Source organism: Aspergillus welwitschiae (genome assembly GCF_003344945.1).
Source record: "Aspergillus welwitschiae strain CBS 139.54b unplaced genomic scaffold BDQ94scaffold_16, whole genome shotgun sequence".
NCBI classification, from domain to species: Eukaryota; Fungi; Ascomycota; class Eurotiomycetes; order Eurotiales; family Aspergillaceae; genus Aspergillus; species Aspergillus welwitschiae.
In genome coordinates this window covers 317624-339156 of record NW_020798710.1, presented here as the reverse complement: position 1 = coordinate 339156, position 21533 = coordinate 317624, and the positions used below count along the sequence as shown (strand labels likewise).

At 51.2% G+C, this 21533-nt stretch overlaps 8 protein-coding genes across 8 annotated transcripts; 4 read left to right on the top strand and 4 right to left on the bottom strand.

Moving 5' to 3' along the window:
* Positions 1-2367: 2367 nt before the first annotated feature.
* BDQ94DRAFT_178764 (zinc-dependent alcohol dehydrogenase) lies at positions 2368-3694 on the top strand (the record flags this gene model as incomplete). The annotated part of the gene is made up of 4 exons (XM_026773193.1): positions 2368-2912; positions 2983-3439; positions 3493-3582; positions 3674-3694. The coding sequence occupies 4 exons, from the start codon at positions 2368-2370 to the stop codon at positions 3692-3694; spliced, it is 1113 nt and encodes a 370-aa protein (XP_026626269.1).
* A 79-nt stretch (positions 3695-3773) lies between these two features.
* Positions 3774-6763, bottom strand: BDQ94DRAFT_143862 (tRNA (cytosine-C5-)-methyltransferase). Its single transcript, XM_026766335.1, has 4 exons — positions 6690-6763; positions 6420-6589; positions 4234-6345; positions 3774-4175 (listed from the first exon to the last, which is right to left on the bottom strand). Exons 1-4 carry the CDS (start codon positions 6708-6710, stop codon positions 3836-3838), a joined length of 2643 nt encoding a protein of 880 aa, XP_026626268.1. The 5' UTR covers positions 6711-6763; the 3' UTR covers positions 3774-3835.
* Positions 6764-6975: 212 nt separating this feature from the next.
* BDQ94DRAFT_178762 (MFS general substrate transporter) lies at positions 6976-9135 on the top strand (the record flags this gene model as incomplete). The annotated part of the gene is made up of 5 exons (XM_026773192.1): positions 6976-7193; positions 7249-7668; positions 7702-7772; positions 7846-8733; positions 8834-9135. Exons 1-5 carry the CDS (start codon positions 7105-7107, stop codon positions 9133-9135), a joined length of 1770 nt encoding a protein of 589 aa, XP_026626267.1. The 5' UTR covers positions 6976-7104.
* A 349-nt stretch (positions 9136-9484) lies between these two features.
* On the top strand, positions 9485-10030 carry BDQ94DRAFT_143861 (uncharacterized protein). Its single transcript, XM_026766334.1, has one exon. It carries the CDS (start codon positions 9688-9690, stop codon positions 9922-9924), a length of 237 nt encoding a protein of 78 aa, XP_026626266.1. The 5' UTR covers positions 9485-9687; the 3' UTR covers positions 9925-10030.
* A 223-nt stretch (positions 10031-10253) lies between these two features.
* Positions 10254-11127, top strand: BDQ94DRAFT_34182 (PLAC8 family protein). The gene is made up of 3 exons (XM_026775536.1): positions 10254-10496; positions 10577-10674; positions 10771-11127. Exons 1-3 carry the CDS (start codon positions 10436-10438, stop codon positions 11014-11016), a joined length of 405 nt encoding a protein of 134 aa, XP_026626265.1. The 5' UTR covers positions 10254-10435; the 3' UTR covers positions 11017-11127.
* Positions 11128-11382: 255 nt separating this feature from the next.
* BDQ94DRAFT_159504 (bifunctional SDR family oxidoreductase/M16 family metallopeptidase) lies at positions 11383-14475 on the bottom strand (the record flags this gene model as incomplete). Its single annotated transcript, XM_026769078.1, has 6 exons — positions 11383-11773; positions 11829-12523; positions 12588-12665; positions 12721-12846; positions 12900-13030; positions 13512-14475. The coding sequence occupies 6 exons, from the start codon at positions 14473-14475 to the stop codon at positions 11383-11385; spliced, it is 2385 nt and encodes a 794-aa protein (XP_026626264.1).
* A 405-nt stretch (positions 14476-14880) lies between these two features.
* On the bottom strand, positions 14881-16686 carry BDQ94DRAFT_143854 (rRNA 2'-O-methyltransferase fibrillarin family protein). The gene is made up of 3 exons (XM_026766333.1): positions 16333-16686; positions 15948-16093; positions 14881-15879 (listed from the first exon to the last, which is right to left on the bottom strand). Exons 1-3 carry the CDS (start codon positions 16415-16417, stop codon positions 15169-15171), a joined length of 942 nt encoding a protein of 313 aa, XP_026626263.1. The 5' UTR covers positions 16418-16686; the 3' UTR covers positions 14881-15168.
* A 360-nt stretch (positions 16687-17046) lies between these two features.
* BDQ94DRAFT_170401 (uncharacterized protein) lies at positions 17047-17889 on the bottom strand (the record flags this gene model as incomplete). The annotated part of the gene is made up of 2 exons (XM_026771480.1): positions 17047-17541; positions 17623-17889. The coding sequence occupies 2 exons, from the start codon at positions 17887-17889 to the stop codon at positions 17047-17049; spliced, it is 762 nt and encodes a 253-aa protein (XP_026626262.1).
* Positions 17890-21533: the final 3644 nt, after the last annotated feature.

Here is a 21533-nt window from a genome sequence, read left to right as displayed (position 1 = left end):
TATAATCACGATGCCTTAACCCCTTGATGTTTTTGACCAGATTCTACTACAGTCACATCCAAGCATCAAGCATGAGCCTCTAAGAAGCATGATTCTTTCAGCCTTGACATCGTAGTATCCACCCTAAGCTTGACATCCTCGAAGCGAGAAACGCAAGTGGAATTAATTAGATCACCTGAACACGCCAACTGGCAATACCCATGAATCTATCATCTGAAGTAGTCAGCCTCCAACTCTTCAGTCTGTCCCGTGTGTGAGGGCACCTCTCACAGGAGCGGACACTCAACTCACTGTTGCTTGCTTCTCAACACACAAGTAGCTTCCTGCGTGATGATACTCTCGGCCGGGGAATGTGAATTTCGAGCCATTGAAAGATGCTACATCGTGAGGAGGCAACAGAGCGCCTTGGATATTGAACGTCTATACCAATCATATCTCTGCTCTGCCCTCACGTATGACCACAGGATACACTGTTCTGGCAATAAGCAGCCCTGAACGTGAGCCCATCTAGTAATACTATCCCATTTGACACCGTTGCTTCATCGGACAAACTAGCCACTAAAATGCCCTGTATTAGTAGGTTTCGGGAATATCCTGCACTCAAAACACGTGCTACCCAAAGCACCCAAGGTACTCGAAAGCGAGATGCTTGACAGGTATTATTCTCCGCTTACCTACCACGAGCCGTTGGTCGCGTCAGCTCCACTTTCAGAAACCTTAGAATAGAGCTCACCGATAAGCTTAAATTCAAGATCTTGATTCTCTAGGATCGGGTACCTTGTTCGCCTGGTCCTATGTAACCAGATGCTATTCCCAAACGCAACAGATAAACCTGGAATTGAAGTGCAGACGAAACAAGAAATCCTAGAAGCGGATGTCCACACCACTTGCCTGAGCGCGCAACAAAAGCATGAACTGACTAAGGCAACCAAATGCCTCGGCTCGCCAGTCATTATCCCGAGGCCTCGAGCAAATGAGCAGCAGACCATTCATACGGCTAAACTTCGGGTACACCGAAGACCGACACTATGTATGCAGCTTACCGGGCCATGGCCCACTATTCTCCCTGTTAGCCTACAGACCTGCAGCTTCCAAGTCATGACAACCATAGTGGCAAAGTATGCCATTTCCTAGATATCCTATTAGAAAAAGAATAGACTGACGCTGAGACGCTAACCCACGTCACGGATGTCACTATACCCCGCACTTGCAGCCGCGAATAGATAGCTAATATTGCATCTCCATAAGACAATTGGACAGTAAAGTGAGGGGCTTGATATGATCAAATCCCTAGACTCGAATGAGCGGGCTTTGCAAAACGAAAACTTCAATCATATGATGATTGCTGCAGGGAGACTAGACTGCTCTTAGTGTGCATGGCTAGCATACTATACCTTGGATAGGGAAATAATGAAGGATGGCTAGACTTTATTCCGCTTACCTTCTACACATGTGCACTTCATCGAGGTTTTCCTTCACTACATACCATCTCCTTCTACAGTAGTTGAGTTACTTGGCCGCATACCACACTGCAAGCAACCTTTCTTGGAACAACAACAACTACTACAACTATTGATATTCCCATAGCAAGGAGGAAGAAAAATATCGAAGCAAACACAGAATGACCAATGATATAATCCACTACAAGCGGGGAACTGCAATAGTCGATCTATATGGCATGCTACTATGATGTAGATCTGCAAGGGTCAAGATAAAAGAGCACGTATGAACAGATTGGCGGGCGTTGTGTAACAATAAATGGCAGTAACAGCATTTGGAATGCATACTATCTCTGCTTCTCGCTCAACGTAAATCATGATCCAGGCCTTAAACTCGTGAATAATTTGTATCTAACTTTCAATCTTAAACTTTCTCACAACAATCTTCAATAGAAAACTATACTAACGTCGAGATTCCCCCAGAAACATCATCGTGCATTGCATCCATAATAGCTGAAACACCTAAAGCGGTAATACTACGCAGCTAGAACTAGATGCAGCAGCTGCAACGTGTATCTCCCCTAGTAACATACAACCATAGGAAACGTAGCTCAAAAGCATAGGGGCCATATTGCACAAGAAACGAACCATCACGTGTGACGTGCGGGGATACAAAGAGGGGGTGTTGCAGGAACAAATCGAGAGGAGCTATGAAGCAGCTCCAAAGATGGCATCCATCCATTCATCCATTTTAAAGCAAGGTACCCCTCTCCCCTTCTATCTATTTACTCCTCCCCCTCCTTCTCTTCTCTTTTCCCCTGAGTAAAGGAGCCTTCATCTACCACATATCGTCCATTCCACCTGGCCGATACCCACTCAATCAGAGGAATAATACACCCTCAACTAAATCAATCACCACTAATTCACCATGACCATCACCGAACCCACCACCACCTCCCTTCCTAGCCACCAACGCGCCGCCATCCGGCAAGGCACCGGTCCCGCCGCCACAACCACCATCGAAACCATCCCCGTTGAGAGACCCAACCCAGGCCAAATCCTCGTGAAAATCACCTGGACGGGTCTCTGCGGCTCCGACAAGGGCCTCCTGCACGACGACTGGGCAGCATTCGGGGTAAGTATGCAGCCCGAGGCCAAGGGGATTGCCGGCCACGAAGGAGTCGGGAGAGTGGTTGCTGTGGGCGAGGGGATGGAGACGCGATGGAAGATCGGTGACCGAGCGGGGATTAAGTGGATTGCGAGCGTGTGTGGGGAGTGTGACTTCTGTTTGACGGGGACGGATGAGGTGAATTGTATCAATCAGAAGAATAGTGGGTTTACCATGCCCGGCACGTTTCAAGAATATTGTCTTGCCGATGGACGGTATGCGTCGAGGATTCCGGATGGGGTGAGTGATGAAGAGGCTGGACCGATGATGTGTGGCGGGTTGACGGTTTATGTGGCTTGTAAGAGGTTAGTATTATTTTCCCCCGATGAGGGTCGGATGTGGGTGAGGGCTTGAGCTGATGAAATAATGTTTCAGGTCGAATGTCAAGGCTGGCCAGTGGATTGTCCTGCCCGGTGCTGGTGGTGGGCTTGGTCACTTGGCTATTCAGTTTGCGCGAGCCATGGGCATGAGGATCATTGCTATTGATAGTGGGGAGGAGAAGCGCGAGCTGTGCCAGCGGCTTGGGGCAGAGGTGTTCATTGATTTCCAGCAGACTCCCGATGTGGCCGCCGAGGTCATGAAAGTCACTAAGTATGGTGCTCATGGCATTATTGTGACGGCGGCCACGAAGGCTGTTTATGCGGCGGCACCGGGCTATCTTCGGCCAAATGGCACGATGGTGGCTATCGGGTTGCCCAACGACCCTACTATCTTGGCTGGTGCTCCCCCGTTGATGATAGCACTCAAGAAGCTGAACATCGTGGGGTCCATAACTGGTACTCTGCAGGACACGCAGGAGGCGCTTGAATTTACTGCAAGAGGCATCGTACATGTGAGTATTGCTGTGGTCTTTTGTCTAGAGTTCATTGTGCTGACTGTGGATAGCCTGTTCTGACCAAGGGTAAATTGGAGGACTTGGACTCATGGGTCGACAAGATGGCCAAGGGCCAGCTGGCCGGTCGTACTGTCCTTCAGGTGAGCAGTGATAACTGAGGAAGTCCAACACCATCGGCGAACATGAATAAGGTGTTAGTTGAACACTTAGACCTTACTCTTGCCAATGTAGCTTTTGTACTGCCAATCTTAACTCAGTTTTTGTAGGGTCATTCATCTGAAAGTCGCTGTGCCCTTAAAAGCGAAAGAGAATCTGTAGTATGCCAAAATATGTTCCAAATAGCCAATGCTTTTCATTGAAATAACTGCCGTATATGCAAACAAACTCCTAAAATTATACAGTCGTGTTAAAGCGATCCTCCTCGTCACCAGCCTTCGAATACGTCTCGCGCGTGTCCATCTGTTCCTGCTCATCCTCACCAAGCTGCAGTTTTTCACGCTTGATCACCTCTTCCTCAGTCTCGGCAGGAGCAGTGACCGGGGTCTCCTCTCCGTCGACGGCCTCAGTGGCAGGAGTGATCGGCGTCGACGACTGGGCCTCTCGCTTCTGTGTGGTGTTCACCAAGGGGGTATCATCGTTGAAGAGACGCTGAAGCATGGCGCGACGGTCCTCCTTGGGAAGCATGAGGTTGACGGAGTGCAGGGACCGCCAAAGAGGGAGGGTCATCCGCTCACTAGTATTTCGTTAGCCTGTCTGCAGCATTTAACGATATTAGGAAGTAAGTCACTTACTGGAAGGTCTCGTCGGCATCCGGCTTGATGTGCAGGATACTGCAGCCCATGGGGATGTCTCTGACCCGCTCGCCAATCTCTCCAAGCTCCGTCCAGCTATCACCGTCGACCTTGGGGAACATCTCCACGAGAAGTCTGTGCAGAGTCTCCTTCTTAGTCAGGGTGACGGCTCTAGCAGGACCCAGCCAAGGGTTGAGAATCCTCAGTCCATCGGTCTGGATGCGCCACCGGCAGACCTCAGGACGCTGCACATCTTGGCGCACGAACATCTTGACACCACAGTGCACGAACTTCATGCCTTGCTTCTCATTCGCGGTCAAGATGTCGCGGGCCAGAGAGCTGGTGTAGTAGATAGTGCGAGCTGGGATTGCCTCGGCGTTGCGCACCATGAAGCGGTCCCGAGGGAAACGATCAGAGATCTCGTAGAACTTGTAGATCGGGTCGAGCTCTTCCTGGTTGGGGTCCAGATACTTGAAGGGCTCTTCGATTGGCTGACCGTTCTTGCGCTTCTGGGGAGCAGCCTGCGGCTGAGCCTCTGCGGGGGCGGGTTTCGCGGACTCAGCAGGCGCAGGAGTCGCGTCAGAAGTCTCCATGTTATCGGACTCCACGACGGGCGCAGGCGCATGAATAGGGCGGTCTCCCAAGACAACTTCGGAGCCGTCTTCGAGCTTCGTCCTCTTCGCCGGAAGCTCGTCTTCCAGGCTGTCTGCATCCCTCTTAGCGGGAGAGATCTGGTCAGTAGCAGAGTAGGGGATCTGATGGGTAGCCTGCGCAACGGATGCGTTCTTTTCGGCTTCCTTCTCAGCCTCCTGGTCAGGAGCAACCAGGTCGTCCAACGCGCTGATCTTTTCCAAAGGCTGACCGTCTCCATTCTTCTGCTTGAAGTCAAGCTCTTCCGTAAGGGCAGCAATGGAAGCCTTGGGGATGACCTTGGAGGAGTCCTCGGGTTTGGCACGAATCTCAGACACCTTCTCCAGAACGGTAATGAAGAAGCCGCCAGTGTCTTGCATGTGGGGGTAGATACGGAGACACCTGTCGAGGGGGAGATCCTCGGTGGGGGGGAACATGCCCTCAGCAACCCGGCCAAGGCCGCTGATTCCCTCGCGCTCCTTGCGCTCTTCAACCTCCTTCCAGCTGTTGTACATGCGACCCTCACGGTCCATGACCTTCCATGTCTTCAAGCCAGGGGCTCTCTTCAGTCCCGGAAGCTCATTGCTGCAGTCGAGAATGCGGACATTGGCAGAGCCGCAGCGCTCCAAAGCGCTGGCAATGACGGCCTCGTTCTCGATAGGGTTCATACTGCAGGTGGAGTAGACCACACGGCCACCGACCTTCAGCATCTGCAGAGCGCGGACAAGGATCCGAACCTGAGTGGCGTACAATCCCAAAGCGTTGTTGTAGTTCCAGTCCTTCCAGACACCCCAGTTCTTTCTCGCCGTTCCATCACCGGTGCAAGGCACGTCAGCCAGGATGCGGTCAAACTTGAGGTATTTGTTCTTAACGGGCTTTCCTTCGGGAGCGGGCTCCGGAGGCAACCTGATCGAAGGGAACATCGTGGCATCGTGGTTCGTCACGATCAAATTGGGCGAGCTCAGTCGCTTCATCTGGTGGATCAGCATGTGGGCGCGCTTGTAGTCGGCGTCGTTGGCGATCAGCAAGCCGGTGGTTCTGCCGTCGTCACCCAGACCTTCCGGTCCCATAGGTTCGGCGGAAGCAGTTCCCTCAGCCACCTTCGCGGTCACTTGTTGCATGGATTCCTCCTCGCCGGCGTGGATCATCTCCATGAGCTGTGCGGACTTGCTACCAGGGGCAGCGCACATATCCAGAACGGTCATGCCGGGCTTGACGTCAAGCAGAAGAGGGGGGATCATGCTGACCACCTCCTGTCTGCTGATGTTGCCGACTTCGGTCTCGGCGACGAGGAATTTCTGGAACGAAGCGAAGGGGGCGAAGCGGCGAACAACCTGCTTGGGGGTGGTCATGGACCAGGCGAGTTGGTCGGGATACCAGGGAACGGGACGAGGAGGCTCGACATCTTTGCCCTCATACTTGATCGAAGTGATTTCGGGGATGTAGAAGTTCTTGAGTTTCTCCTGGACAGCTAGCGCATGGCTTGAAGCAAATGTTAGTTGCATTGGATCCAATCGCAAGAGCGCTCATCGTTCAGCGCGAGAAAAATGACGTACCCTCGTGACCCAGTGAAACGGAAGCTGTTCGGGAGATCTCTCCTAATGGCCTCCCAGAAGGCCTCCCTCTCCTCCTCGGGGATAAATCCCTGTTCGTTGTAGTAGCTTTCGAACTTGGCATTTTCCCTGGCGACTTGCTGCCAGTTTTGGCGTTCGCGACCGCCGCCGCCCTGCCGAGATAATGAAGTTAGTCTCCGCCCACGATGGAAATCTAATGCAAAATTGACGAGATAGAAATGATCTTTTAGACATGGAGATCGTCTCACATACCTTCTTTCCGCGCTTACCCATGGTGATCAAGATTAATTGCGATGCGAAAGAACCAGGTGAGCTTCGCAATTTCTCCGCTGCAGAAATCAATCCATCGCCAATCGCGCCTCAATCCGCCCGCCATTATGTAAGCACATCCCGCCATGGAACATCCTCGGGCCGGTACACTAACCAGATGTAGTTAGCCCGTCAACTGGATGGATTCGCCAGTTGATGATCACTCGAAAAGCACAGTCAAGAGACCGTCTTCGGAGCAATGGCCAGCTGCATGAAATCAATGCTAATATGTAAAGGAACTTTGGACTCCGAATGTATATATATCTACGACCATGTCCGGTGTTGAGTCATAATCACCGATCTGGACGGAGTATGTAGCAGGAAGAGCATCTGTATAGTGCTTCAAGAGCACAGCAGGATGGAGACAATTCCAGGCGCCACTCAGGCCAGCCAGACTCATTTCGTTATGCTCCGAAGATCCTTGGCCTTATCAAATGCTGTCGGCCAGTTAATGTGTGCATGTAGCCCTTGCATTGATTGGCGTCAATATTTCCTATGCCAGCAAAGCAATCACCGCCTCAGATGCGGGCGTGCTTCTTAAGCGGCCATTGTCCGGAGGGCTCGAATCCGTAGGAACTCAATGTGATCTAAATGTGCAGCTCCATCGGGATAAGAAGATGGATACAGAGTTGTCGGTCTACTCTACATTTTCCGAGGAAACTACCGAGCAAGAAGATGATAGTACATACTACCCAGAGGGAGGTCTTCAAGCATGGCTGGTGGTCTTCGGCGCATGGTGCGCCATGGTCCCGGCCTTGGGCTTGATGAACACCGCAGGAACAATCCATATCTGGACCAGTACCCATCAGCTCAGAGACTACCCAGAGTCGAGCTATGGCTGGATATATGGTGCATATGGATTCTTCCTTTACTTTGCAGGAGCCCAAAGTGGTTCGTATTCATCCAAGTCAAGCCTTGAGGGGTGGCAGGCTAACAACTTCATTGAATATTATAGGGCCAATCTTGGATACATGGGGACCAACCTACATCATTATCCCAGGGTCCATCGGCATGGTAGTGTCGTTGGTATGCTTTAGTGTCAGTAAAGGTAATGTTTCATATAGGCTAGGAGCATCGGCACCGCATTGACAATGTGCAGAATACTATCAGATATTTCTCTCCTTCAGCGTCTTGGGAGGAATATCGGCAAGTGCTCTGTTCACTCCAGCTGTTGCAGCAATCGGCCATTGGTTCAATGTCCGTCGAGCGTTTGTCACTGGACTTGCTTGCACAGCAGGCGGGCTCGGAGGTGTGATTTTCCCTGCAATCATTTACTTCAATGCGCCAAAGATCGGATTTGGCTGGTCGATTCGGATTATTGCACTCTTGAGCCTTGTACTTTGTGCTATCGCTTGCCTCTTGATTAAGACCCGGTTACCCCTCGGCAAAGAAACCGGAGGCAGTGCGCTGGCAGATTTCAGAGCACTGAAAGATCCCAAGTACGCCGTCACCGCACTCGCAATCTTTCTGGCTGATTTCGCTGTGTTTGTGCCAAACACATACCTGTCTTCATATGCAGTCCACGTCGGCTTGAGCAACACAGTGTCATACCTGTTGCTTGTCTTCCTGAACATCGGACTGATCCCTGGCCGTCTGCTACCGGGCCTAGCTGCTGATCGATTGGGAAGGTTCAATATGATGGTCGTCACCTCCCTCGTATGCTCGATACTGACGCTTGCATTGTGGTACAAGGCTGGTAGTAGCTTAGGCGCCATTGTCTGCTATGCCGTATTGTTTGGCTTCTGGAGCGGAGCTGCTATGAGTTTGTCCCCGGTCTGTATCTCGCAGATCTGTGCAACCGAGGAGTATGGAGCGCGAACTGGCACGACGTATACCATCGCCAGTCTTGGAGTGCTCACGGGGATTCCAATCGCGGGTGCGATCATCCAGCACGATCATGGGCAGTATGGTGGGCTCATCATCTTCGCGGGGGTGCTGTATCTTGCAGCTGCTGCAGTGTTTGCCGTGGCTCGGGGGATTTGCAGGGGTTGGTCGTTGAAGACCCGGTTCTAACCAGGTTTAATCGCTCGGAGAAGAACTTACCCAGTCTCAGCCATTCCGGGCCTGCCTCGTGCGTGGCTCAGCAGGGCTGAGTGGAAGCACCACTGCGATAAGCAGGGTGGTATACATGAAAACAGGTAGTGCGGAGTTCAAGCATCAGCTTCCTCTTCCGTTGTTTGCTTTTGTTGACAGGTGGAAGGTTCCGTACAACCGAAGCAAAATCATCCTTCTGGGTGACATTGTGCCCAAGGAGCATACCAACGCGTTAGTTCCCTGGCTAGTGCCTGGCATCCTTGTCGAACTCAGCTCGGCGAGTTCAGCGGTCTGGTTGTTGAGCCTCCATCACCGTGTCAGTAGCAGTCACAATCCGCCAAAGAAGTCACTGTAGCCTGATTACCCGCACGATCAATCTACCTAGTGTGTCGTTAGTACTGTTAGACCAAGCTGTGGGGGCACCAATACCTACCATGCTAGTCACCATCATCCCAGCACATAAAATAGAAGCCGTAGCTGAAATGAGGATTAATTAAATGAAATGGCCAAGCAATGCACCCTGTGCGATTGTGGCAGTGGCTGAAACCATTTCGACCCGAAAAACAGGGGCTCCAGAAAAGCTTAGATTTCATTGTTAGTCTCATATCCAGTTGCTAAGATTGTTCACATGGATAGACGGACCCTATCTAGGCAGAATCGACGCCCAGGCCGCGGTCAGCCAGCGAGCGAGCCATGATCGCGATCCACGCCCGTGTTTTCCCTCCCGCGGTCCCCTAATCACACGATCTTGTTACCTAAACATCCACCCTTCAACCTTCCCATGTCTCAGCCTTCAATACGAACTACCATCTCTTCTTCCGGAATTATTCACCGCGCATCCTCATAGAACACTTTTATCTACCTCAAGCCAAGAAACCAAGAAAACCTAAAACGCCCCCTTACCCTCATGACTGCCGTAGCCCTCGCTTACGCCCTGACAACCCCGACACCCATGTGTTTGAGGTTGCTGTTGGCCCCCAAACCAAAGGGCCAAAACCTGCGAAGTAGAGATAGACAGCCACTACTAAAGTCGTCTAAATTAATTCCTTGGCCCGATCCTAATTCATCTAAGCCAAATCATACCAATCAGCCTCAGCCAGCGGGCGGCCCCTTGGATTCCCTGTCCTTACTTTATACTACTTAGTCTAGTGCGTGTGGATGGATAGACGATCAACGGCTGTCTGTTTTGGTTTACCTGAACGCCAACTAACGCTAATGCAAGGCTGTGTTCGTGTGTGGAGTCTGTCCTGGGGCTGATTTTCATTTTTTTTGAGCTTCGTACCCTTTATTTGAAAATTTTGTTTTCTAGTTGCTGTCAGTGCCATGGGATTTGCATCGCCCCCATGCAAGATTGGGCGTAGGAAGATTGGGCGTAATTATCCAGAGACAGAAGTTAGTGAGTTATAGGGGGGTTTGGACAAAAGTTATAAGACCCCGAGGAGGTGCTTTGCTGACGGTGGTTCGAGATTACTTTCTTTCTTTCATTCATTCTCTATTATATTAACATACACGATCTTATTTTGAATCTATACATTCGTTCAATTGTTTCCTTCTCATACAACAAGATACCCTTATAATTACCTCTCGTTCACCACAAGTTCCATTACCTCCTCACCACCACAACCACACGTACTTAAAACAGATAATCAATCAAAATGGGTGAAGGTCAAGAATGGTCCTCCAGCTTCTGGGACTGCTGCTCCCCCTGCGGCACCTGTACGTCCCCATTCCCCCTCCCCTCTCAACAACCCCCAATTCCCCCCAAAACTAACCAAATATACTTACACAATGAACAGGCTCCCTCGCCTTCTGCTGCCCCTGCTGCCTCCACGGCCGCACCAGTTCTCGTCTCGAAGACCCCACCCTGAAAGACGATAGCATGATGAACGGTGGTGTACGTCCCCTATCCCTAATACTATACAGCCAAACCCATCCTTCCTCCTATAACAACCAATTTGATACTGAATACTGATATTGTAATGTAATGCAGTGCTGCGTTTACTTCCTTCTCGCTTACTGCGGCTTCCACTTCATCCCATTGATGATGAAGCGCACCCAAATCAGAGAGAAATTCGGGCTTGAGGGGTCCGGATGCGGGGACTGTATGCGGTCGTTCTGCTGCCCGTGCTGCACGCTCATGCAGCATGAGAAGGAATTGGAGAGTCGGGCGGCGTTGTTGGAGGGGCCTGGTGCGCAGCAGGGGTATAAGGCTCCCGCGGGGATGGAGTATCAGTGATTTGGTATTGATTTTGATCTTTTTTTGTTTTGAGTGGATAGTAGGCTTCGTGTAGGAGATGATTAGGATTTTTGGATACTTGGTGTTGTTGGTGTTCTTTGTTCTGGTTGTTAATTTCTCTGGAGTGAAAAATATAAGTGGCTGTTACCTGACTGGGGTGTTTTACATGCAAACTGAAACTAAACAAATACATTTTGATATAGCGACAGTTGTGTACTGTACATGACACGCTCCTTCGGGCACGACCACCGCTTCTATCTATTAGAAAATCACCAAAACAAGAAAACACGGGCCATAAATCTTCTTCTGCTTCTCCTTCTTCTCTCACTCGCACACTCTCAAACCACTTTCATGAGCTCTCCCTTTTTACAGAGAGTTGCGGCTCATGTCCGCACGGATACGGTTGTAGTCCAGGACGGCCTCGATGCTGCCGACAGCGCTCATGGCAATGTCCTGATCCCACAGCTTGCGGGAGGCGAAGTCCATGACGTCCTTCTCGGTGATCTGGCCGATCGTGCGCTCAATGTCCTCGGGGCTGAGGCGACGGCCGGTGGTAATGATCTGGCGACCAATGTCTTCGGCAACGGCGGTGGTGCCGTCCAGGGAGAGGAGGATGGAGGCCTTGAGCTGAGCCTTGGCGCGCTCAACCTCAGCGGAGGTGACGTTGTAGCTCAGGCGGGACCATTCACGGAGGGTGAAGTGAATGAGGTCCTCGAGGCGGGTGACGTTCTCGGAGGTCAGGTAGATACCCCACAGACTGTGTTTCAATCAATTAGCGAACCTCCTAGAAAAGCAAACAGTAAATAACATACCCAGTGTCGCTGTAGCTGGTGGAGAAGCTCATGAAGCTGTTGGCAAGGCCGTGGTACTCAACGAAGGAGCTGAGCTTGCTGCCAAGGTAGGAGGAGTTACCCATGGCACGGTCCCAGTTACCGACGATGGCCTGGGTGACGAGAGCGGTGAAGTAGTCATCATCCTTCCAGCTGACACCCTCGACGGCAAGGGCAATGTGAGCAGTGGGGAGAGTGTCGTCACGGATTCTGACCTCGGAACCGATGAACTCGGGGGTACGCTTCTGCTCAGCAGTGAGGGCCAGGGCAGCAGAGGTCGGGGGCTTGCTGGGGAGGCCACCGAAGTGCTCCTCAGCGAGTCTCACGAGCTGCTCGTGGGGGATACCACCGGCACCAACGAGGACCATGCGGTCAGCAGTGTAGTTGGTCTTGATGTAGTCGACCAGGTTGTCACGGGAGATGGTCTGGATGTTCTGCTTGGGGCCGAGGATGGTGCGACCGAGGGGCTGGTTCTGGAAAGCAGTGGCGTGGAGGTGGTCGAAAACAACCTCCTCGAGCTGCTTGTCGACCTCCTCCTGCTCACGGAGGATGACGTCGCGCTCACGCTCAATGGCAGTGGGCTCCAGCTTGGAGTTCTGAAGGATATCGGCGAGGATGTCGACGGCCTTGGGGACATCGTTGTTGAAGGACTTGGCGTAGTAGACGGTGTTCTCGCGCTGTATTTATGCGGCGTTAGTTGCGATCCAAGGGAATTGATTCTTCCATGTTTCCGGGCCGTACCGATGTGTAGGCGTTCAGGTGAGCGCCCATGTTCTCGATCTCGAGCTCCAATTGGTGCTGGGAACGCTTGTTGGTGCCCTGGTAGATGTCAGCAATTGCATTTCCAAGCCTTCAATTTGCAATTTAAATATACCTTGAAAGCAAGGTGCTCCAGGAAGTGCGCGGTTCCGTTGGTCTTGTCAGTCTCTGCCCGGCTACCGGCATCGATCCACACGCCAACAGTGGAGGTCTGAGCCCATGGGGAGTACTCAGTAGCGATCTGAGGCAAGTCAGTGAGTTCCTTGAGCCATTGAGATAACCCATTCGGCGTACCGTGAAACCGTTGGAGAGAGTGGTGGACTGGGTGGTGGAAGGCAAGGTGACCGGGGAAGCGAAGCCACGCTTGACGGGCTGGATGGCCTTCAGGGCGGCCTTGCTCCGGAGAGCCTGGTTAAGGTTGAACGCTAGGCGCCGAGAAGCCATTGTGTGAAGATGGAGGTGGGTTGGGGGGAAGGAGGGAGGAATGAGGAAGGGTGCAACAAGACGGTCAGGTCAGCCTTGGAGATGCGAGGTTGAAGTTCGGGAGTCAAATTGTTCGCCCATCCGCCAGCCAATCACATGACCCGCTTTTCCAAACCACCGCATTCGCTCCGACTGTTCCCTAGCTTCTTTTGCTTAGACAGTTTGTTGCTACCAGCACAGTCTGGAGACCGCCATTCAAAACTGTACAAACATCAATCAAAGCCAGACAGGGCCTATACTAATCTTAGACATCAAGAATCAGATACCAATCTTCTACTTTGATACTCCCTACACTTATTACTACATATCACATGACTCCACTATTCCCAATGCAGTTAACCTCCATACAATGAGTCCAAATAGCATATGAATCAATTACTTCCACTACTGCCGTCACCACTGAATACAATCTAGACTACTCACTCCCCAAACTCTTCGCATACATCTCTACATTCTCCCTCATCGACACATCCCCCACAAACCCCAACTCCAACGCCCTTTTTGTATCAAAATTGGGCGTCCACGTCTGCACAATCCGATCAACATCCTCATCATATCTCTCCTCCACCAAGGCCCTCTTCTCCTTCCCACCAATACTCTCCAACGCCTCCAACATCTCCGCAATGCTAACCTTCAACCCAGGCAAATTGACCGCTCTCGAGTCCCCAAACTTCTCCGCCGGAATCTCCCTCGCCTTCACCAAGTTCCTCACCACCGTCGCAGGCGAACAAATCCACATCTCCGTCTCCTTAGCAACTGGCAACACCGCAGGTCGGCCATTAAACGGCTCCCGAATGATATCACTCGCGAAGCTACTCGCCGCCTGCGTCGGCTTCCCCGCCCTGACAGTAACAGTGGGGAGGCGGACAGCACGACCATCCAGGAACCCGCGACGGGAGTAGTCATTGAGCAGCGTCTCGATGATGAGTTTCTGGGATCCGTATGACGAGGACGGCACGGCGGGGAAGTTACTCTCGTTAATGATGTAGCCTGGTGGGGCGAGGCCGTATACTGCCAGACTGGAGGTGAAGACGACTTTCACGCCGGGGGTGACGGTGCGGAGGCGGTCGAGGATATAGCGGGTTGCGTCGAGGTTGACGCGCATTCCTAGTTCAAAGTTGGCTTCGGATCCGCTGGACATGATGCCGTGAAGGAGGTAGATGGTGTCGTAGCGGTTGGTGGAGGTGATGAGCGTGTCGACTACGCTTGGGTTCGTGAGGTCTGCTTCGATGCATTGTGTGCGAGAGGCATGTTGGGCTGCGCTCTTGGGGACCGTGGGGAGAACGACGTCTGTGAGTGTTACTGTCGATGATGGGAGGGTGGTGAGGAGGGCTGCGGCGAGTTCTTGTCCAACGTAGCCGCTGGCTCCCGTAATGAGTATGGACATGTCGAGTTGTAGTTGTAGTTTGGTAGCTGTGTTGTAGGTAGTAATGTGAGTGGGTTGCGGTAGCCTGGATTTCTGAGGTAAGTGATAGTGAAGTCACATTATACAACTTATATAGTCAAGGCAGTCAGCCTGCTGCGGGGTTGAGCGGAGACTTTACCACAGCTACTGTGGTGGCAGTCTTTCAATTGCCCCCATCCCGAACGAAAAGTCCCTCAATCATCGTGAGATCGCTCAAGATGAAGCCTCTCATTAGTCGAACGTCATGGATCCACGCAGCAAGTCCGATTCGTGGAATCTGATGAGGCATTTCGGTCTGTTCTCCGCTGAACGGTCCGAGTGCCGAGATGTGGGCAGAAAGCGGATGGCCGGGGGAAGTCCGAGATAGATCAACGTACGATGGGCTATGAAAATCGTCTAGCAACTACACTTTGTTTTACACAAAAGAATGGTGAATCATTGACCAGCTTAATTAGCAGCTAAATTCTTGAACGACCAGAAACCGTAAACCTCGAAATTTTCTGACTCAAGAAGTACATCTAAGAAACCTGGACATGAGGACACACAAGGAAAAAATCGAAGAAAATTGCAACAGATCACGGAACACTCGACGCCGTATAAAGGGGAAGCATAAGTAATTATGACATGAGAGAGACAAAAGAGCAAAAACCACCGGATTCTTTTTGTTTCTTAAATTCATGCAGAGCGCTTGTAGATACCAGACACTATACAGTGGTCACGTTCGAAAGGCTCCAGGGTCAGCTGTTCCCTGGGCTTGATCCGCTCCTCTCTCATCTTCTGGACTTCACGAGCGAACACAACCTCGGGCTTAGCGGTACTGTCGATACAGTTGGCCTTGACGGAGACAATGACACCACCGCCCTCCTTGAGGAACATGTGGGCGTTCAGGCCGACAATACGGGCCTGGTCGGGCTGGGCAACATCGGCGAAGATGACATCGACCATGGGGACGAGCATACGGTAACGAAGAGGGTGTCTGGCGTCCTCGACGATGGGGATAACGTTGGTGCGGTGGGTAGCCATGCCGATCAAGTCACGGCCGGAACGGTGGGAGAACTCAACGGCGTAGACGTTACCAGTAGGTCCGACGATATCGGCAACGTGACTGACGGAGGTACCGCTGGCGGAACCGAGATACAGGACCTTGGAGCCAGGGCGCATGTAGATGTCATCCAGACCACCCAGGATACCGGCAGCCAACTTGGAACGGAAGGGGTTCCAGACACGGTATTCGGTCTTGGTCACAGTGCCATCCTCCTCAGCGGGGGACTCGACAGAGATGCGCTTCTCACCGTAGACGGCCTCTCCGGGAGTAAGGTTCTTGGTGACGAGCAAATCTTCCTTACCACCACGGGCGACGAAGACACCAGCGTGACGGTGGGGTTCCTAGACGAATCCCGGTTAGAGTCCATCCAATGTTTTTCTTCTCGATCGATTTAACAGGAAACACCTACAATGATGACCTTAGCACCACCCTTGGCACCCTTAGCACCGCCGCGACCACCGCCGCGAGGACCACCACGGCCACGGGGGGCACCACGACCACCGCGGGGAGCACCACGGCCACCGCCGCGACCACGACCACCGGCACCAAGACCGCCTATAGAACGTGCAAAGGTTAGCGACATGTTCTTTTTCCGTGAAGGGATAACCGCAGTTCCGGCACGCGAATCGAGTCGCTCATATTGGAAAACCTGATATGCTCTGGGACAAGAACGAGGTTCTCCGTCACAAGAAGCAAGCAAGTTCCAACATGATCGACAACAACAATGCGAAAAGATCACATATGCCTGCCTGCCACGTTTCTCCCAAGATGAAATCAATCGATGGTGAACAAACCTCTACCACCACGGCCGCCACCACCTCCACGAGGAGCACCACGGCCACCACGGCCACCACCACCACGAGGACCACCGAATGCCATTGTGATATGTGTGATTTAAATCGAAAAAGGTCGACGAAGACGTAAAGTCCAAATGCTCTCAGTCCAGAAAAATGATCGGACTGATGCTTCGATTCTTCGGTTGCGGTTTAACCGGAGAATAGGAAAAAGAAAAATTGGCAAGGAAGGCCCGTTCGGGAGAAGGAAAATCCGGAATTGTCGAGTCTCGAGGACCTTGAATAGAAGCTTTTGCAAAAAAAATCGCACCCGCACTGGCGTTCAGTGTTCGGTCGAGGCCGTGCTGTTTGTCGTTGTTGCGGTCGAGATTTTTCAGACGGAGCCTTGGATTCTTTCGAAATTCAGTCTGCGCTAGGCCCCGTTGGGTGCTAGCGCGGCTTGCTGCTGTGGGCACTTGAGGCACGTGATCGCGCTGGATAGCGAGGTCACCTGACGCTGGCCAGCCCTGCCAATCGGAAGGCGCATCGCTCTTCTCTGACGGCTCGGCGCTTAAGACTGACTCTCAACAGTTGCAGGGTTGACAGCTACGCTACCTAATGGGCCAGAATTACGCGCTACCGATTATTCTACTATGATGTATAAGTGAACCTGTCATGAAAAATTGTCTCATTTCCATCTATTAACAGTGCAACTGCTCTGTACATCACCCGCCGTCATGCACCATAGAAATAGTAATTGGCCGCATACTGAACAGTGAACACCGACTGCATCCCCTGGCAGGTCTTCGGAGCTGAACCGGCAACCGTGTCTACTCGATAAACCGCTTTATACTCACCGACTGTACCATTGATAGTGGTCAGGTAAAGCCACTGGACAGCCCCATTGCTACCCTGAATAGCACTCGATGGAGCATCAAGCGAGTCTTGTTTCTTCGTGATCGCAATCCCATACTGCCGAGATGGCAAAGTATCCAGATTAAAAACCGGGGTAGTCGTATCTCTGAAGAAATGGTGACCCAAGAGTTCAAGGTTCGCCGGCGGGAGGGGATCCTCCTCGTTACTGGGCAACTGTTCCTTGTACACTATACCCGGGAGTAACGACAACATGTCCGGGTAATTGGCCGCGATGCAGGTCGCGTTGTAAAGACGCGCCACTGCACCTATGGCTTGGGGCGTTGAGTCCGAGGTCGAGGTGGCACAGGTGTAGTTCTAAGGAGGGGCTTGTCAGTTCGGCCGGGGGTCTCCCCCTGCATTGACTGTGTGACAGTAGGCGGGTCTGCTTCTGCTTACCTGGGTGCCACGGCCGACTGCCACATAGATCGGACTCAATCCGGATGGTGAGGGCAGGCTGGACGCGTATGATGGAAGAGAAATTTTGGATGTATCGCATGAGTTGGCGCTCTTAATGAGTTCTTCTCCCGTGCTCTCGATGTACTTGCTCACTTTTCCGAGGTAGGTGGCTAAGTCCGACGAATAGTCGTATATGTCGTTGAGGAGGGTTGGCGCTGCCATGGAGCCTGCTGTCAGGCAGCCCAGGAGAAAGAGGTTCGCACGCATTCCGGATGCTTGATACAAAGTTGATGTATGAGGAGATGGTGGCAAGTTCAAAGATAGCATACAATGCGAGTATTGAAATTGGAAGCTCAAGGACAAATGCTGAATGGTAACTCAGAAGAATAATAGCAATTGTGAAGAGTTGAAGGAGAGAAAAGGAAGAGTAGAGCACTCTTCTTGAGCACTGACTATAGGATGGCTGGAAACCTGAAGAGAAAAAAAGGAGGATGTATCCAGCTGGAAGAAGGGCTATATAAGAATTATTTCCAACAGACCGACAGCCACAAGAAGAAGGCTTGCATGTGCAATCAAACGCAGTACCGCACCCGGCTCTTGAAACCCAGAATGTTGTATCTATTAACAGCCTCGACTCACAGCAAGCCTGAAGGCGCCCACAGCACGCACAAGCAATCCGATTCTCCCATTGGTGCAAGAATGGGCGCCAGGCATGAATCCTTCACGCCTCCAAAGTGCCGAAAGTAACGGTATACGAGGATGGGCCACGCGAAACACGGTCGTCTACCCTGGCGACTATTTCTGCAGAAGATAGAGTCGTTGGCGAGCCGTGATTGGCATATCGAACGATCGAAGCCTTTTCGGCTAACCCTGTCTAGTGACAGGGTTTCATTGGCGCTGACTGTTTAAAAAATGTCCGATCGCCTTTCACCCGCTATTAATAGAGCAGCCCTAATATCTCACCGTGAGGGGGTCGGCGCTTAGCGTACTAGAAGCTTGCCAATGCCGGTTAGCCTGCAGATTCCCGTCCACCTCCCCCATGTACAACTTGTCGACTACTAGTCTATCTATCCACCCCCAGGGTGTGTGTCCACAACGTGATTCGACAAATCGACGGTCGCTGTAGGTGCTGGTTATTTTTGGAAGATCCTTTCGCAGCAGGGATTATCACGGCTTATTATAAGAGAGGCCTGTGCTCGACGCTTAGCTACGCTTCAGCTGTAGGGCAAACGGCTGTTATCTTCGACTTGGCCATTGTTGAAGTTGAAGCTGAGGTTGATTATTACCATTTCTAACTAATTTCATGAAGTAATATGCTTCATCAGTGTTGTTTTCTGAATCGAAGCAGGTACCCATCGGACCTGACACATTAGACGACCTCGTGGAGATACCACCCGCACCCCCCATACAGCACATGCAAGACGCAGGATGGCCCATCCCCGTTGTGGGAAAGTAACTCTACCTCCTTCCGACAGGGATCATAGATTAAATGAAATAAAAATAGGAACGGTGGACTCTATACCGGCCAAGTAAGGTTACTAGTCGCAATCTCGAAGCATCTCACGTCACAAGGTCACTATTCTGAGTCTCATGGAAGCTATTGCCGATCATAACTCGGTCACACTTCGATAGATACCACCAATGACGGCATAAGAGCGTGCAAAGATAACCAAAATTTCGAGAAGAGATGCTGGTACTCGTCCTTGTAAGCTCCACCGGAAAGGGAACCCCACGGCTTGTTGATGCCTTGAGTTCCCCCCTCTATCAAAAGCAATTCTGGCCCTAACACAGATGAGTTGATCTTACCATCAATGCTTCTAGACGTCTACTGATTCATAATCAAAACAGATGCAGGACTGACAGTACGCCTATACCCACAACGGCCATCCTTGAACCGAATACTACCCTCTTATCAGATATAGAACGAGGTCTCGGACACCATTAGCGGCATTTTCCGCTTTCCCTGAGCGAATCCCCAAAATAGTGAAGCTAGTCTCAGCTCCGCAGTCATCTCACGACTAGTCCACGACTCTCGGTGTGATACCTCCAGCCTGCAGCATACTTGCCACCGTCTCCGCGACGGATCATCAGCTCCTCGGGTCATTTGAACCATGTCCGAAACCGTGAAGGTCCTCGCTATCACCTTTCTCCAACCTTTTACCCGCTCTATCCGAGTAGGCATCCACTTCTTCCCCCCTGTAGACGAAGGTGACATCGATAGACTACGTAAATAGTAACGTACAGGACACCAACTCCCAAACCGACACGGACAGACGGAGCTGATACTCAACGAAATGTAACAAAATCGCGCATGATTGCCAATGTCCTCTCCACGTAGACGGCAAGACCGAAGACCGAAAGCTCTCCTCAAACCCACGGATGTAGAAAACCACACTATGTATGCACGCGAAGTCACAAAAGGCGTTATCCCCGAGAAATAGCGCATGATACGTGGGGGTTAGCAGGGAAGACAGTGGTAGGGCTATTTTGTTAAGATAGAGAGACATGCGAGTAGACGAAAGTAGAATCCCAAAAGGGCAGTCATACGGATGTGACGGAAGCTCTCAATGTTCCCCTTTTCTGTCAATCTCAAGTGAGCAGTCGATCTGTTTGGAGTCTATCGGTGGGAGTCCACACGCGGTTTGCTGAACCACTGGGGCTTTTCTGTGCGCTTCAAAAAGTTGAGTCTTTGGAGGCCCACATTTCGTTAGGCCTTTCTGCTTTTCATTGTAGTGCCCGTCTGAATTTCTTGTCCAGTTCCCTGAATTTGAGATTGTCTAAGATATTATCTCAGTATCATCTAGCCATCACTCTTGGTAGGTCCTATTAATCCCGCGATGTTGTCCGGGGAACTCGGACAGGATGTGGCCGATAGGAACCGGTTGGTATGTTGCCAACGCTTTTTCCAGTCTTCTTGAAAATTCTATTTTTGGCATTTGGCCCTTGTAATTGGTAAGCATTAATTCCGAAAGGCCCTAACAACTTTCACGGGATGGGCTTACCACTGGCGAAGAGCATGGAAAGTATTCCTTTGAAGGATATCTTCCTTGAGCTACCATCACAAGGTTGCTCTCGGGTCATTGAGCTGCCGTGGGTATAACGAGGCAGCTACTACCCACTTGGCAGGCGTGCCAAATCCTTCTGCCACTTCTGCTGCTCACTAATCTCCAATGTCATTTGATGTTTTAGCTTGTTAGAGAAGCTGTAGTGTCAATTGGAGCTCAGTCAGGTACATTTGAATAATTGGCATATCCCAGCATTGCCCATGTTGGGCCATTGTGATACTCGATGCTCGGTTTCAATGACATAAAGACTAACATCCCCAATAGCACATCAAGCCTAGTTGCGAAAATAGTGTTCGGTAGGATACAGGTCATAAGAGGTGTTTCAAGAGGAGTTCTGGGTAAATTTTCGATGTTACCGCTGCCACAGAATATAGAAGGGGCCACCTCGCAGTTTGCCACCATCGACTTCATATTTTTCATGTGCAAGGGTGTTATTTCTCCTCTTCTATTGTAACTATTTTTTTTTCTTTTAGACAGGTTTATTTTGGCAGCTAAGCTGTCTGGAAAACGTAGACGCTGTTGTTCCACATCGTAAGATCATAGATAGTACTGTCAAACTGGATATCGCACTTTGTTTCTGTATATGACTGCAACACTCACTGCAGCATCACAGATGTAACGAATCATACCAAAGGCAGTGGAAGATTCAGGGTTTAATCTCCAATAACTTTCATTGTATAAAACGTTGTTGCTTAGGCTTCTCTACCTTTCCGCAAGAATTATGACTTCTACCTTGATCAGAGGAGCCAAGACGGGCTTGGCTTTGTTCGGTTGTGCTTCTATTAGGAGCGTCAACAATTCCAGTACCTTAATCACTGTAGAATAATAAGTGAGACACCGCAATCT